The sequence below is a fragment of the Osmerus mordax genome, chromosome 12 (genome assembly GCF_038355195.1).
Source record: "Osmerus mordax isolate fOsmMor3 chromosome 12, fOsmMor3.pri, whole genome shotgun sequence".
Lineage (NCBI taxonomy): Eukaryota > Metazoa > Chordata > Actinopteri > Osmeriformes > Osmeridae > Osmerus > Osmerus mordax.
The window spans coordinates 8,007,665-8,023,427 of NC_090061.1; the positions used below are offsets into that span (position 1 = coordinate 8,007,665).

General features: G+C 49.2%; 1 protein-coding gene across 5 annotated transcripts in view; it reads right to left on the reverse strand.

Moving 5' to 3' along the window:
• LOC136953970 (rho guanine nucleotide exchange factor 9-like) overlaps positions 1-12,400 on the reverse strand; it is a 32,556-nt gene extending 20,156 nt beyond the window's left edge. For 3 of the 5 annotated variants that reach the window (XM_067247466.1, XM_067247465.1, XM_067247467.1), the window contains exons 1-3: positions 10,524-12,400; positions 8,342-8,468; positions 7,869-7,969 (exon numbers count right to left, since the gene is read on the reverse strand). In XM_067247466.1, the coding sequence (XP_067103567.1) occupies positions 7,869-7,969; positions 8,342-8,468; positions 10,524-12,314 (2,019 nt within the window). In that variant the 5' untranslated portion in view covers positions 12,315-12,400. Of the gene's footprint in view, positions 1-6,343; positions 6,398-7,868; positions 7,970-8,341; positions 8,469-9,116; positions 9,430-10,523 lie in introns of those variants that run through there. The other 2 variants (XM_067247468.1, XM_067247469.1) reach the window with 2 other exon arrangements.
• Positions 12,401-15,763: the final 3,363 nt, after the last annotated feature.

A 15,763-nucleotide genomic window follows, 5' to 3' on the forward strand; every position in this document is an offset into this window, starting at 1 on the left:
GTTAACCAATTTCATCCTCCACTTGTAATACAACTGGCTCTGACTTTGAACATACAGTTTGAACCTACACAGCTGCATGAGTCACATACAATAAACAATGTGTCGTCCTCTTCAACAGCTAGGATCAGGAATCTGTATCTAATCTCTCTAATCTGGGACACAGCTCTTTGTAATTCCAATATAAGGATTCTTTAGGTCCTGAAACTGCTATCATGCTTGGGGTAAAGGCAGCAGGAGCATTGTGACCTGAACTTGGATCAGCCCTAGGGACCGTGTTAGTCAGAGTACTCTGGAGCGCTGACAGGAAACATGCATGTGTGGCATGGCTGGCGATGACATCACTCATTGTTTTGCCTGGCCTCAGTAATAATGACCATATTATGAAGAGTGGTCCCTCCACCTCCCTCAACCTGTGGCGTGTGAGGTCATATGAATATGATGAATACATAAAAGCCAATTCATCCCTTTGGTTTTAACATTGATATTTTCCAAACTATCTGTCCCATTACCCCTGAAATATACTCTACGTAAAGATGGTGCATACTTAAGAGTCAAACACATACAAAGACACTAAAATAGATAGCACATTACCTGGCAGACTTTTCAGAAAAGTCTCCTGTTGGCTAAAATTACAGGTCTATTGTCTAGCTGAAGCCAGTGTGTCTACAGGCTTATTGTCTACGGCTTTATAAGTAGACCTCAGTTTATGACCTTCGTCTCCAGCTGTGGATTTAACCTGGAGGTCAGTCATTGATTCCAAGTCTGGCCTGGCTGGCAGCCATTCTCCAACTCATCCTCAGAAGTACAGTAGTTTCTCTCCTGGAGACAACTTTGCATATCTAACAGGCTGCTTGTTAGTGAACGGGTCTATTTGCGGCACATGCCTGGCTAATGGGGAGGGAGAGCCCGCCGCACCCATTTCCCCTCCGAGCTGGCCGACCATTTTGTTCCCCTCTCGTCTCCACGACAACCACGCTGGGCTTCCTGCTTCCTTCTGGGCCTCCTGGCCACGGTGACGCCTAAAAATAAAACGCCAGACATTTCCTGAAGGCAACCCTGTCACCATTGTTCACGCATTCAGCTGGTTGTTCATTTAACAGGGAGATCTGAGGGTCAGTTAGTGGGTCAGGGAGACCAGAGAGTAAAGGAGAACAGAGAGAAACGATAGTATTAAAGACACCAGAATGGCTCTCGCAAAAGTAACCAGAGAGCTCAGTGATAAACTTATGGAGAGAGACCAAAATGCCAAAGACCACGATATAAAGACATACAGTAAAGTGACCAAACAGAAATCCCAGTGATATACAAGGGAAAGAGACCAGAGAGAGAAATACCCCAAGCATGCTCAGGTGCCACTGACCAGAGAGACCCGAGAAATGTACAAAAAGGAGACATCTGGAAGAGAGAGTAGAGAGCAGATTAGACACAGTGGGTCAAGACACAGAGCATGTGGAGATTAAGGTCATAGATTAAGGGAGTCCGCAGAGGGGAATCTGTGGAGTAGGAGACCAGACAGGAGCCTATCGAGGCTGAGTCTCAACACTCATTCATCATCTCCTTTTCTTATCTCATTTCTCCCAGTAGTTCAACTCAGTGAGACAAGGAGATAAGGCGGGGGAGCCAGAGGAGCGAGAACAAAAGCCCCAGAGCTTAGCGAGCTCCGCTGCCGTCTTCACTCCGTTTCACCTGTGTCAGACAGCTGCTCAATCTCCCCAGTCCCATCAGACGCACTCGAAAATGAATTCTGTCTTCAGAAATATCAGTGGTCTTCGCTCTTTTGTGGAGGTATTGTGGAAGAGAGAGAGAGAGAGAGAGAGAGAGTGGAGAGAGAGAGAGAGAGAGAGAGAGAGAGAGAGAGAGAGAGAGAGAGAGAGAGAGAGAGAGAGAGAGAGAGAGAGAGAGAGAGTGGAAAAGGAGAGAGATGGCTGGGCCCAGAGATCCTGTTTCAGAGCCAAGCACCCCACTGAGCCATCACAATGGAGAACCATATATCTGCCATGTAGACAGATAGGAAGAGAAAGAGAAAGAATAACTTGTCTTTATGAAGACAGGATTCAAGTTGGACTGAAAAAAAGAAAACTAAAATGGCTCAATGCGAGATCAGCAGAAACATATTGTAACTGACTTGTCATCGTTATAACTTTATACAGCTAAATATTTTCCCATTTTTAATTCAGCTAACTAACTGGATTTTTCAATCCGCTTTCTCTTGAATGGGGGGGGGAGTTATGATCTCCCTGAAGAAAAGGCTTGTGGTTCTGGTTTTGGGAAACTACTTCAGTTAAAACCAGTCAGAGCTGATTTCTCTAGCTTTCTGCATAGATGTCCAGTCAGTTTTTAGAGCATCAGCAAGAGGATATAGGATTGTGCCAACACCTAGAAACTTGATAAAGTCAGCATTTGTTTTAGTAATTTGGATAAAAGCGTCTGCTAAATGAATAAATGTAATACAGTCAGCTGTTTCACAAAACAACAAGGTCTGTCAGGTGATGGGGGCAGAGTGACTGCTACATGCATGGTATCTCCCACAGCTACACGCATGGTATCTCCCACAGCTACACGCATGGTATCTCCCACAGCTACACGCATGGTATCTCCCACAGCTACACGCATGGTATCTCCCACAGCTACACGCATGGTATCTCCCACAGCTACATGCATGGTATCTCCCACAGCTACACGCATGGTATCTCCCACAGCTACATGCATGGTATCTCCCACAGCTACATGCATGGTATCTCCCACAGCTACACGCATGGTATCTCCCACAGCTACATGCATGGTATCTCCCACAGCTACATGCATGGTATCTCCCACAGCTACATGCATGGTATCTCCCACAGCTACATGCATGGTATCTCCCACAGCTACATGCATGGTATCTCCCACAGCTACATGCATGGTATCTCCCACAGCTACACGCATGGTATCTCCCACAGCTACACGCATGGTATCTCCCACAGCTACATGCATGGTATCTCCCACAGCTACATGCATGGTATCTCCCACAGCTACATGCATGGTATCTCCCACAGCTACATGCATGGTATCTCCCACAGCTACATGCATGGTATCTCCCACAGCTACATGCATGGTATCTCCCACAGCTACACGCATGGTATCTCCCACAGCTACATGCATGGTATCTCCCACAGCTACATGCATGGTATCTCCCACAGCTACATGCATGGTATCTCCCACAGCTACACGCATGGTATCTCCCACAGCTACACGCATGGTATCTCCCACAGCTACATGCATGGTATCTCCCACAGCTACACGCATGGTATCTCCCACAGCTACATGCATGGTATCTCCCACAGCTACATGCATGGTATCTCCCACAGCTACATGCATGGTATCTCCCACAGCTACATGCATGGTATCTCCCACAGCTACACGCATGGTATCTCCAACAGCTACACGCATGGTATCTCCCACAGCTACACGCATGGTATCTCCCACAGCTACACGCATGGTATCTCCCACAGCTACACGCATGGTATCTCCCACAGCTACACGCATGGTATCTCCCACAGCTACACGCATGGTATCTCCCACAGCTACACGCATGGTATCTCCCACAGCTACACGCATGGTATCTCCCACAGCTACACGCATGGTATCTCCCACAGCTACATGCATGGTATCTCCCACAGCTACACGCATGGTATCTCCCACAGCTACACGCATGGTATCTCCCACAGCTACATGCATGGTATCTCCCACAGCTACACGCATGGTATCTCCCACAGCTACACGCATGGTATCTCCCACAGCTACATGCATGGTATCTCCCACAGCTACATGCATGGTATCTCCCACAGCTACACGCATGGTATCACCAAGGGGGAGGAGACTCACTCAGAATCGAGTTCATTGCACTGTAATGTTCAAACATCTGAGGCCCAGGTTCAGACACCAAACTTGTATAGATTTCAGTGCTGGATTCTGACCCGGAGCTTCATCTGAACACAGCTCACCCAGGAGCTTCCTGTGATGCACATGCAATGGAACATGCACCTGGTAACTCATGCACTGCCACACACGTGACCTCCTCTCATGACCACTGTGACCCAGCTGGCAGGTGTGTTCACATGCGCTGGGGAGAAGAAGGGAAGGAGGTGAGGGAAGAGAGGGGGATGTGGACAGAAGGTGGGGCGAGCGGCATAGGCCCACGGAGTGAGGGACAGAAAGGAGGAGGAAAACCCGAAAGTGGGCGGTAGAGGTTGAATGAGGACAGAGGTCCGACGCATGAGAGAGAGTCAGAGAGAGAGAAAATGACAGGCGGGGCGATGGAGAGGGAGAGGTTGCGTAACGCTTGACGGAGAGAACTCCGGGTGACGGTGTGATGCAGAGCAGGGGGGGGGGAGAGTAGCAGGGAGGTCAGATAAATAACACACACAGGACCTGGCAGCTGCCACAAAAAATACACCCTGGCTCTCACACACTTCGGCCCATGGGAGGGCTTCTCTCTGGCAGGGGACGACTGCACGCACGCTTCGGCGCTGGATCATTGTTTCACAGGGGGACCGAGGGCCCTGGGTATTGTGCATTGTTTAGACTAGGTGTTTGTTGTCCGGGCAACAGAGCGTTCTCGTGCGGTGCTCTTTCTCGGTTGACCTCGTGCCAGGTCTGCACTCCCAAAAGAAGGCCTAACCTCAAGAGACCTCTGGTGGACTAGAAGCTATTATAAGCTGCATCAGCAGCAAGCTAGATGGTCTGACACTACTTGTAGGTCAACACACTACTCTAGTACATTTATTACTCTCTTACTCTACTCCCATGGCATAGATGGCACTGTGACAGGACGAGGAGTGTGTGTGTGGGTGTGTGTGTGTGTGTAGTAGATCGGACTCCAGGTGGCCCACATGGGCTACGGAACACAATGTGCAGTTATCTCACAAACACACACACACACACACGCATCTATTCAGCAAAGCACACCGAGTACTGTACAATGAGTTAAAACAGGATACACCAGTGAGTCAGAGCATTAACATACTGCAGTGAGCCTCTAGTCTCAGCAAGGCGAGCAGACATCTGAAAAAAACGGAAACATCTTTCAAAGGAAAACCCTCTCAGCTGTTACATAAGAGAAGAAAAAGCCCCGAGCCTCCACATACACACGCACACGCACACACACACACACCTGAGAGACAGACAGCGCAGTGCGATCTGACGCACCCACCTGCTCGCATCCACCAAGTCCTACCATTTATCCCAGCCCACCAGATCCTCCACAACATCCTCCCTTTAGCATTGAGCTACAGGATGTCATGGAGGAGGGCCAAGCCCCATAAACCTACCAGATACACCTCACTTCAGGAACACAAAAGGAGAGGGCTGCTAAGCTAAGAGTCATAGTTCTCCATTAAGTGGTTTTATAGTGAAGCACATGCATTCAGACAGATCCTTACTGTCTCTGTCACTAATCTGAAGCGTAGGCTTCCGGTAGATGGAGAGTTATGGACCGCTCACACACAATCTGTTAGACAGAGATACTACCAGCTACGCCTCTCAGCCAGCTGGAAGCAATGCCATTGGCAGGGCAGTGACTAATGCTTTACAACGGAGGAATCCTTCGATGCATTTGAAGGTTGTGCGCGCGTGTGTGTGTGCGTATGGTGTGTCTGTGTGCGTGTGTGTGACACCCACAATGGCCCAGTTGATCCAGCCGTCCGTATTGTTCTGATGGCCAAGTGCATGTAGAGTGGGTATGGGAAGTGTGTAAAGAGAGTCTGTGTAGCATGCAGAAGTGTACCACGTGTACGGAGTGTGTCAGTGTAAGTATGTGACGTCTGGGTTCACGAAGTGGGCATCACCTACACAGCTGTGCACTGTGATTCAATTATCTCGCCTGAGCACAGATGCAAGGGGTGTGTGTGTGTGTGTGTGCGTGTGTGCGTATCCGCTATGTGTCTATCCAGAATGTCTGTGTGTGTGTGTTTGTTCCACTTCTAGGTGTCCTCTCTCATCTCTTAGCCCTGCTCTTGCAGGGCTGCTGACTCATCTGTTCGGAAGAAGAGGCGCTGCGTAATGTGATTAGCCCTGACCAACTCACGTTGAACTAGACTCTCAGACCGAGAACAAACACTATCTGAGCAGAAACTCATTCTGGGTAAGGCCACAGGTAGGCCGGCAAAGTGAGCGAGAGGGAGGACAAAGTCACAAAGGCAGGCAGGCAGACAGAGAGGCAGGAAGGAAGATATAGAGGGAGGCAGAAAGGAAGGAAGGAAGAAAGAGAGGCAGACAGGGAGAGAGGGAGGCGGGCGGGCGGGCAGGCAGACAAGAAAGACATAGTGACAAGCTGACAGAAATGTTTTAGGCTACTGAAACATACTGGCCTCTCATCTTCTCTGTCACTAGCAGCCCCGTAGTCCATTATGTATTAGAGCTGCTAGATAGGAGGATAGGGGGAGAGAGCACAACGTGAGACTGAGACACGCAGGAATGACTGGAGGAGAAATCCACTGAATTGAAGAGGAAAAATAAATGTGTCAGCATTAGTGGTTAATCCACTGCAGTGAGGAAGACCTCTCTATCCTCTCTGTTTCTCTCGATCTCTTCCTCTCCCTCTCTCTACCCCCCTTGTCCCCTCTCTCTCCTTCCCTTTCACTTTTTCCTCCCTCCCCGTTCCCCTCTCTCTCTCCTGCCCTTCCCTTTCTCCCCAGTCCCAGGGCTTTAGTAGTAGGACTACGGTACCACAGCCATGCACACTCCATCCTGCTCTCACACACAAACACACACCCTCTCGGCTGGATACACACACACACACACACACACACACACACACCAGCCATGGAAGCTGATCCTAGTAGCGCTCCTTATCTCCTCCTGTTAGAACGAGTCCCAAAGTCATGTAATACTGTATGAGCATGACGACTCCCAGCTGGATCACATGCGAGTATGAGACTTTGATGTAGGAACTTCCTCTGTGTTCTCTACAGGGCCCATCAGAATCAGCAAGCCCACTAAAACAACAGGAGCTACTGTAAGGGGCTACACACACACACACACACACACACATGTGCAGACAAACACACACACGCACACACATACAGAAAAACACGTACAGACAGAGACATTCCCACATGCATACACAACAAATGCAAACACACAAAACTCTTCATGTTCCTATTATTTGCCCCTATAGGGCCAAATCAACACCACAAATGAACATACAACAAAGCCATCCCCGCCCTACCTCCTCCTCTCTTTCTCACCCACACACCCTCTCCATTTAACACACACTTAAAAAGGCTCTCTAAAGATAGAAGGCACAGCAACAAACAGGAACCGCCGAACGTCATGGCAACAACGTGGGGAGCTCCTTACAAACATTGTTCGAACGGGGATGGCAGAGCTGGAAGAGCTAGAGCGCGAGCGAGCGAGAGGAAGACAGAGAGACCTCACCCTCCAGCTAAACTATGGCAGAAAGTTGAGAAGAGAAAAGAACCAAGTCCTTCCCTCCTGTCGGAATCCCCCTGGAGCTCCTGTTACTCATCAAAGCACTTTCTGAAAGATCGTTGATTTTGGTCCCAAAACAGATTCCCTTCCAACGCAATACCCAGTCAACTGTTCTCTCATTAAAAGTAGAAAATAGCCAGTAGAAGTGAAAGCTGTCACTACCATGACCTGTTTAGTGAGTGTGAAGGTCTAACAGTAAACAAGGTGAGCAGGATTCACCTGAACACGTACAGGTGAGTGTCAGTGTGTGTTTAAGCACGTCATGTGTGTGTGTGTGTCTGCACACATGTGTACCTGTGTGTTGGAAAGTTGATATGTTGTAGATAGATACAGACTAAGGGTTAGGGGTAGAAAGTGTGTGTGTGTGTGTGTGAGAGTGTGTGTGTGTGTTGACTCACTATGTTGACCTGTAGAGGCTCGGAGCCAGGCCTCAGCAGTCTCCTCCTGCAGGAACCAGAGTCTCCCGTCCGCAAACGGACTGACGATGACTCACCCATGTCTGACACACACACACACACACAGCTGTGTGACTACAGTATCTGACAATATGACACAGTGTGACATAATATGACGACATGAGAGCATGAAATACCATGTGGCTACATGACATAGTGTGACATAGAGTCACTAAGACTGTATGCTACATTGTGACTATACTGTATAACATAGTGTGACACATTGTGACTGTATGGCAGAGTGTGACAGTATGACTACATGACACAGTGTGAGAATACACAGTAACGGTGTGACAGTGTGCCTACATGACAGAGTGGGACCATATATGACATAGTGTGACACAACGGGACTAGATGACAGTGTGACAGTGTGTTGTACTGAGTTTGGTGTGTGCAGAGGGTTGTGGCTTTAGTACCTGTGTGTGGCAGAAGCAGGGCCAGGGCAGTGAGGGTGCTGGGGGGCAGGGGGAGAGAGCGGCACCTCTGGAGAGACACCCTGAGGGGGGGTTCTAACGGGGACACCCCAGGGGGGCGAGACAGAGCCTGGGAAGAACTGGACAGTTAGGACAAACACACATGCAGTAGTATACAAACAAACTGCGGTTGCATGTCACCAACTGTAAACACACTTACACGTGCACACGTAAGCAAACACACAGGCCCACACGAACAATTTCTAATCCACTCACACACGGCCATGAAGCCTACACACTTACACACATACAAGTACACACAGGTCTTCTCTGCACGGGTGGTGTACACACATAATTCATTCCTATCTCCAGGTGATGTGAACTGAGGATGAGTTAGGGCAATGAGAGACAGAGCTCATGGGAGCGATGAGGTAGAAAATTGGGCTGAGAGAGCGAGAGACAGACAGAGAGAGCGAGAGAGAGAAAGACCTGAAAGAGACAGAGTAAAAATAGAGAGAAATTGATTGAAAGGGAAAGTTAAAGAGAGCGAAGGAAACAGAGATATAACAGAGGTCCTTACTGCACAGACAATGAGAGACAGAGAGAGACTGAACGAGAAGGTCGAAGAGAACAAACAACAAAAAGAGAGAGAGAGCAGGAAGATTGCTGTATGTAAGTGCAGTACAGGTATGAATGCAGGGCAAATACAGGCGCTGTTGATAGGTCAAACTCTGCTCTGAGGAAAACTGTGTTTGTGTGTCTGTGTTTAACATCTTACTCTGTGCCGCTGCGCGGACCGTGTATCCATAGTAACGCCGGCTTCTATGACCGAGCAGGGCCGGGCGACCGCCCGCCTCAACCCTGGGGAGTGATGCGCGCTGGGAGGGGGCCTGCGTCTGCGCCGACACAGCGAGCCCCACTCGGCATGCTGGGTAAACACACGGCCCTCCGGGATGGGGCTGCGCAGGTCCATCAGGGCCGAGGCCGGCCGCGGTCGGGAGCGAGGGCGGGGGGGGCTTGGGGGGGGCGGGGCTCTTTCCTGAGTTGGAGCGAGCCAGGGGTAGGTTGGTGGTTTTCGGACCACCGGCTACCTACAGTCACACAGATGCCGAGCGTGTGAGGGGGGCGGATGTTGAGATAATACCATACACAACGTGCAGTGTTCAGTATGGCATTCCAGTAGGTAGAAAGCACGCCCTCGCACCACACCTCTAACGGTTGTTTACTGGGATCATTACAGACGCCCTGGAGACAGCTGGGATAAGCCTTTTAACACTGTCTGATTGGTGGAGAGAGAAACTGGGGGGCACTTTTTCCTGACTAATGTTAAGGAGTGTTTATCTAAATCCCCTTGATTTGAATGGCGATGGTCCGCACCTGAGAAACCCTTTTGTTTGTGTGTGTGTGCTTGTGCTTGTGTGTGTATAACTGACTCCGGTCATTGAGCTCAACATTGAAATGTCAATGCAGAATGTTATTGGGATTTGGAAAGGCTGACGTGTTCTAACGTGTTGATGTGAGAGACTGGAGGGAAGATGACTAATCTCCCTCTCTTTCTCCATAAGGGCGAAGAGCAGGGAGGGGGGCTGTGTGACAGGGCCCCCCCCACCAACTGACAAACACCGACATACACGCACACACTCGTGTGTGTGCACACACTCTCTCTCACACACACGCAGACAAGCACACATACAGTCCAACACTCTTTCGTTCTCTCTCGCTTTCACAAACACACACACACACACACCCTGGTAGCATGGAGTGAGAGACAGTTTCCTGTTGTGTGCTAGGGGTCATCGCTGGGGGAAAGACAAACTATTGTGGCCAGGAACGGGATGAGTGGCCTCTGGCGTCTATACTTTTACTGACCAACAGAGGGGGCACTAACTCCCTCAAACACAAGCCTGTCTGCTAATGGATACACACTGAAGGATGTGTGGTTAAGATGGCTGCTGACGTTTTCAGAAAAGCAAAATAATGGTTAGGGTTAATAGGCTGAAACATGAGACATGGCTGATCATAGGCTGAAGTTACATGATATTGTGGTTGTTTATGAGAATGACAATGGATGGCATGGGTGCGTTATACATGGAACACATGTCCTGAATTCATTATTTTTCAAAATGACGCATTTTAATGAAGCTGAAATATTTCACTTTCATCATCATGTACTGTACATACTCACTTTGAATACTTCCTGTAAGCAATCCGGGGAAGGGTCTCTATTAGGTATGCCCTCTCCTTCCACTTCCTCTGATTGGCCGTTCGGAACCTGTGTGTGATCACAGGCAGGTGCAACATCCTTGGAATCCAGGTCATTTCCTGAGTGTCCCTCCCCTCCTCTCTCCTCCTTTCCTCCTCGCATTCTCTCTTTCCCCCCTCCCTCTCCTTCTCTCTCTCCCTCTGGAGAGACATGCTCCAGGGAGTCTCTACTTGTTTGACTCTCTCCTTCCGCCTCTCTTTCACAACTGGGGAGAGGGATGTGATTTTCCACTGTTATTGTCGACCTGTGGTTACTCTGTCTGTCTGACTGTCTGGATGATGGTCTATCCGTATGTCTATCTGTACATGTGTCAGTATTTTCAATACTGGCCCCCTGAAGACCATTGACACTCGGTGAATCAGGGCACACCCTCCAGGCCTTAAGCACCACCAATGGCGATCGTCCACCAATCACAGGTGGGGGTGCGACGGGGTTATAGGAGCTTAGGCGTGGCGTGCGAGGGGGGTGAGGCGTGACGGGGGAGGACGGCGTAGGGGTGGGCGAGGGCGGGGGCTCCAGCCGTGCCTCCCGGCGGAGGGTGAGGGACACGCTGTGGACGTGGTCCCCCGCGCGCTGCACCGTGCGAGGGGAGCCGAGCGGCGAGCACTCCCCCCCCTCTGGAGGAGAGAAGGAGCGGGACGACGTCCTCCACTTCCTGGCCGTCTCTGCCACGCTGTTGAAGAACTTGAACAGGCCCCCAAAATGGCCGCCCTTGCTGTCGGAGTGCTTGGGCATGGCCGTGGGCTGGAAGTCTCGGACTGACTCGAAGTCCACTGACCCGTATTCTGAGTCCAGGGTCTTGTCCAGGGTGTGGAGCTCTGAGTCGAAGCTTCTTTCTGAGTAGGCCGGGTTGGCTTTCCCCAAGATGGAGATCCTCCTCAGATAGCTCCACACGTCTGGGCCCCTGGTCCTCCGGCCCCCCAAGTGCACCCTGGGACTGCCCCCCTTCAAGCTCGCCTCCTCCACCCCAGCCGAATTGTTACAGTTGAGGCTTCTCTTGGTGTAGGAAACCCTCTCTAAGGTCTTACAGCCGTTCTGGCTCACTGGGACATCGCCAGCTGGAGCAGACTGCTGGTGGGGGTCAATTGGGCCAAGCGACAAGTCGATGTCCTCGAACGAACAGTCAAAATCAGCCGTGTGTCCAGCGTAGGAGTGTCTCTTGGCGCGGTGGCGGAGAGTCCCCCTGCTGGGCTGCAGGGGAGCCCCCAGGTCGCGGCAGAAAGACTCTTCATCAGCAAAGGCACCGCTGCTAAACTTGGCGCTGGACAGCTTGCCCGTCTTGCCCCGGAACACAGCAGGCGACTTGAGCTTTTTGAAGGAGCGGACCTTGTCGGCGAACGACAGTTTAGGGATGGAGGCTTCCCCTGGTAGGATCATGGAGTGGGGCCTACGATCCAGCTCCGAGGCTGCTCTGCGACGGGTCAGGATCTTCCAGATGCCCCCCGTGGCCCGGGGCCTGCGACTCACCTCAGGTCGGTCCTTGCTGGGGCTCTGGGGAGGGGGACCCTGGGTCTCTCCCTGCCCAGGGTCCTGTCCCTCCTCTGGCCCAGACCCTGACAAAAGCCCCAGGCTTGACCCCAGGCCTGGCATGGCTTCCTGGATACACACGCTACTGGTCTCATTCTCCACGTCCAGCGACACATTGAACACTCGGTTGATGAACCCGTTTGGGTCTTGGCTGCACTCAGGGGCGGGGATAACTGAATTTTCCATCTTGTCACATCCTAGGGCGTCAGCTATCAACCGATAGTGGTGTCATCCTGTCTCTCTCTCTTTCACACACACACGCACGCACACACACAAACACCTGGAGGAAGAATACATAATGATCAAACAAAATCATGCAACTATATTGCAGGTCTAGGCTGTTTGAGATTTGTGTTCTCATTAAACAGTCCCACAGAAGCCTACATGCATTTCGACCCTAACAAGACTAACTGAGGAGAAAGGCTGCTAAGCTGAACTGATGTGGGATGAATTTATATCAGTGGATAATAAGTTTTCACTTCATGTAGAGGTCCAAATATGAACGTCCCCCATTTGCATGTGAGTCAGCATATTTAAACACCCACTATACAGCACAGCAAATCTCCGCCCCCCCAACCCCACCCCCTCGGGCTATATCAAACAGAGTAATTATAACCCCCCCCCCCCCTCAACAAAAAAAATCTGGTCCTATGTCGCCATGGAAACTCAGCTTTACAGAGTGGGCTGGGTATTTTTGGGCCTGGGCAGGGACTTCATCATAGCTCAGTCTTCTTCCACTGAGATATAAAGATAGCCTGGTCTACTCTTCATTTGAACTGACACATTGCCACACATTATAGTTTCTATTTAGGACCACAGTCTTATCTGAGGTCTATTCTTAGGAAGTTCTACACCCATTGAGTCACCTGGACTAAAAAGAGCAATTAAAGTAGGATGTTTTTCAGTCAAAGACTTTGTATAGTTGGCACTGTAGGCTATGCCATGCAAGGGTTATTTGTCTCATTCTCTGGAAGATTGCAGTGAATGACTTTCTGCCATTCAGCCCTAGAGACAGTTTTGAATTATGTATTAGGTATATGCTTCAGAGGACTCAGGTGATAGGCTGTCATATTTCCCACACAATTCCGGTTTGACCTTGAGGCAAGGAACACTTTTAACCTATTTTATCCAGCCATAGCTTGGCTACATGTTGTCACAACTATTATTTCCTATGACATATAGCTGTATAAATAATGTGCTCGTGCCCTCAGAACAAGTACATTTGTACGGTTAAAACTCATAGAATATACAAACAAGTGTGGTAACTTTAATTCATTATCTATTTCCCATCAATAAAACAATAGTTATCATGTTTGAACGACGAACGGATAATTCATTTGAATAATTACTTTGTACTTTACTAACTGCAGTGCAATGCCTTTTGATAAGAATAGAAGGTATCGTCTCTACTGTCTGTCACAAAAAAAGTTGTGCTGGCAAGTAATGGTGCCCCCTAACTTCCCGTGTCTTAAAGTAAGTTAAATTACTTCGTGAAAGGTACGACGATTGGTATTCACTTACCTAAAGATTATGATTAGAACATATTCGTGAAAGTTACTAAAAGTCTACAGAACGTGTCCTGGCGTTATTCCGTCGGGTAAACTTTTGATATCCATGAGTAATGCTGAAATTATGCGGTGGCTTCACAGGCTTGCCCTTTATCACGCTGGCTTCGTCTCTGAACTAAGTAAGAATTCCTTTTCGAACCCAGAAAATGTCCAAGATTTTTTTCTTCGAACTGGACTGATGAACTCTTGCCCTGTGAGCTCGCGCAGACGCCGACACTCAGCTATGTGATAAAAGCTCGCACGCAGACAGAGCGCAGCCAGAGCAAACACACACACACAGGCACAGTCTGAACGTACACACGCACCGACTCATACACACACAAATACACACATGCAAAATACTTTTCTCTAAAGGTTATTGGCAGCGTCCATTCAAAACGTGCAGGTTTCTAATAAAGTATAAAGGTCAATTTAAAGTTTTCATATTAAGTCCGTTTTTACACTGTCCCAGGAGTACAGAAGGGATTGAGTGAACTGTGGTCTCAATAGCCTAACCTCTCTCAGGATTTGCGTTCAATGTGAAAATCCTTCTATTGAAAGGACACAATGGAAGAGGGAGCGCAGAGGGGAAACCGGAGGAATTCACAAAAACTAAACAGCTTCAGAGTCCATAGCTGTGAAAGAGGAGATGGTCAGAGAGGCCTAAATTTAAACATTTCCTCTTTGTCCTGTTTTGAGCCCATTGTCATCGCATGGCGTTCTCCCTTCTTACACAGGAAGGAGTGGATCTGACATCAACGCTCTCAGGCCGACAATGCCAGGAAGCCCGTCTGAATGTATGTAAATACATCAGTGTGTCCACGCTTCCCTCCGAGCCTGCGGAGGGGCTCTCTGAGACCACAGCCCGGCTGTGTGGACGAGCCCTGCAGGCAGTCCTATCTGGAGCAACACAGTATGATTTGTCGACGGCGTTTCCTCCATAACTCACAGGGACAGCCTGTGACGTAAGGCTCCATCTCTCTCCATCTCCAGGTGACCTCTTGTTCACACGCATCCTCGACGTGGAGTGGTTGTATGATCTCTGTGGGTGGACAGATAAGATGTTTACTATGAGGAACTCTGACTTGGGACTATACTGCTATGGACTGTGGGTGGTATAGCTCAATGAATTATGGCGATCCTTATTTTAAAATTCTCGGGTTCATGTTCAGTTTTGCCCTTTTCCTCTCTCCTTCGCTATACCCTCTCTGCTACTCTCCCACTCGGTCACTCACTTCCTCAATGGCCTGGCCTGTTTTCCTACCGTCCCCTCCCGTCACTAAAGACATCCTGGCCCACAGACCCACCGAGCTCAGCTCAGACCAGTCCAAACACAGACACTCCAGATGAATGTGCTGGAGAGCGAGGTCGACGGCATTCTCCGACTGAGGCTGTGCCAACATCAACATGCGTTTTTTTAAATTCCATTCAGTTGAAAGAAAATCGAACTGGATCTACACTCACAAAATAACATGATTTCTACTTTAACCTTGTCACAATAGGCTTCTATCGCTAGCACATTACCCTGAATAAACCTGCATTATACCATGGGTTGTTTTGATCACTATTTGTGGGGAATATTCTGAAATGATGTCACTCGGCTACTCATTTCAGAACAATTGACTTCTTCCTCTCCTTCCTGTGACAAGTCCCTTCTGGTGAATTTGAAAAAGATTACAGAAGACAAATAGTATCAGAGCTTAGACTGGCTGTTGTAATTATTTCACCAGTCTTTGTGTAAGACTGTGAGTAAAAACAGAAAAGGCCATGAAAGGCCCAATCAGGCAAGAGAGGAGAGGGCACATATGTTTTGATATCACATGAATGGACTACTAAAGTCTGGGAACTGTATTCAAATGGCTAGTCAAAGGAAAACAGTGAAAAGTTCAACTGTTCTGTTATACTTTGTGCTGTTTATTATTGCTGCATCGGTTAACATTGTGGCTGAAATAAAGTATGTGTCTGGAGAAGTTACAGTTTTGGGGGGAGTTTTTATTTCTTTACTGCTGATGCTGTAGAGCAGTGCAGGCTATTGTTCTTCTCTTTCTGACCCCCCACACACACACACACACACACACACACACACAC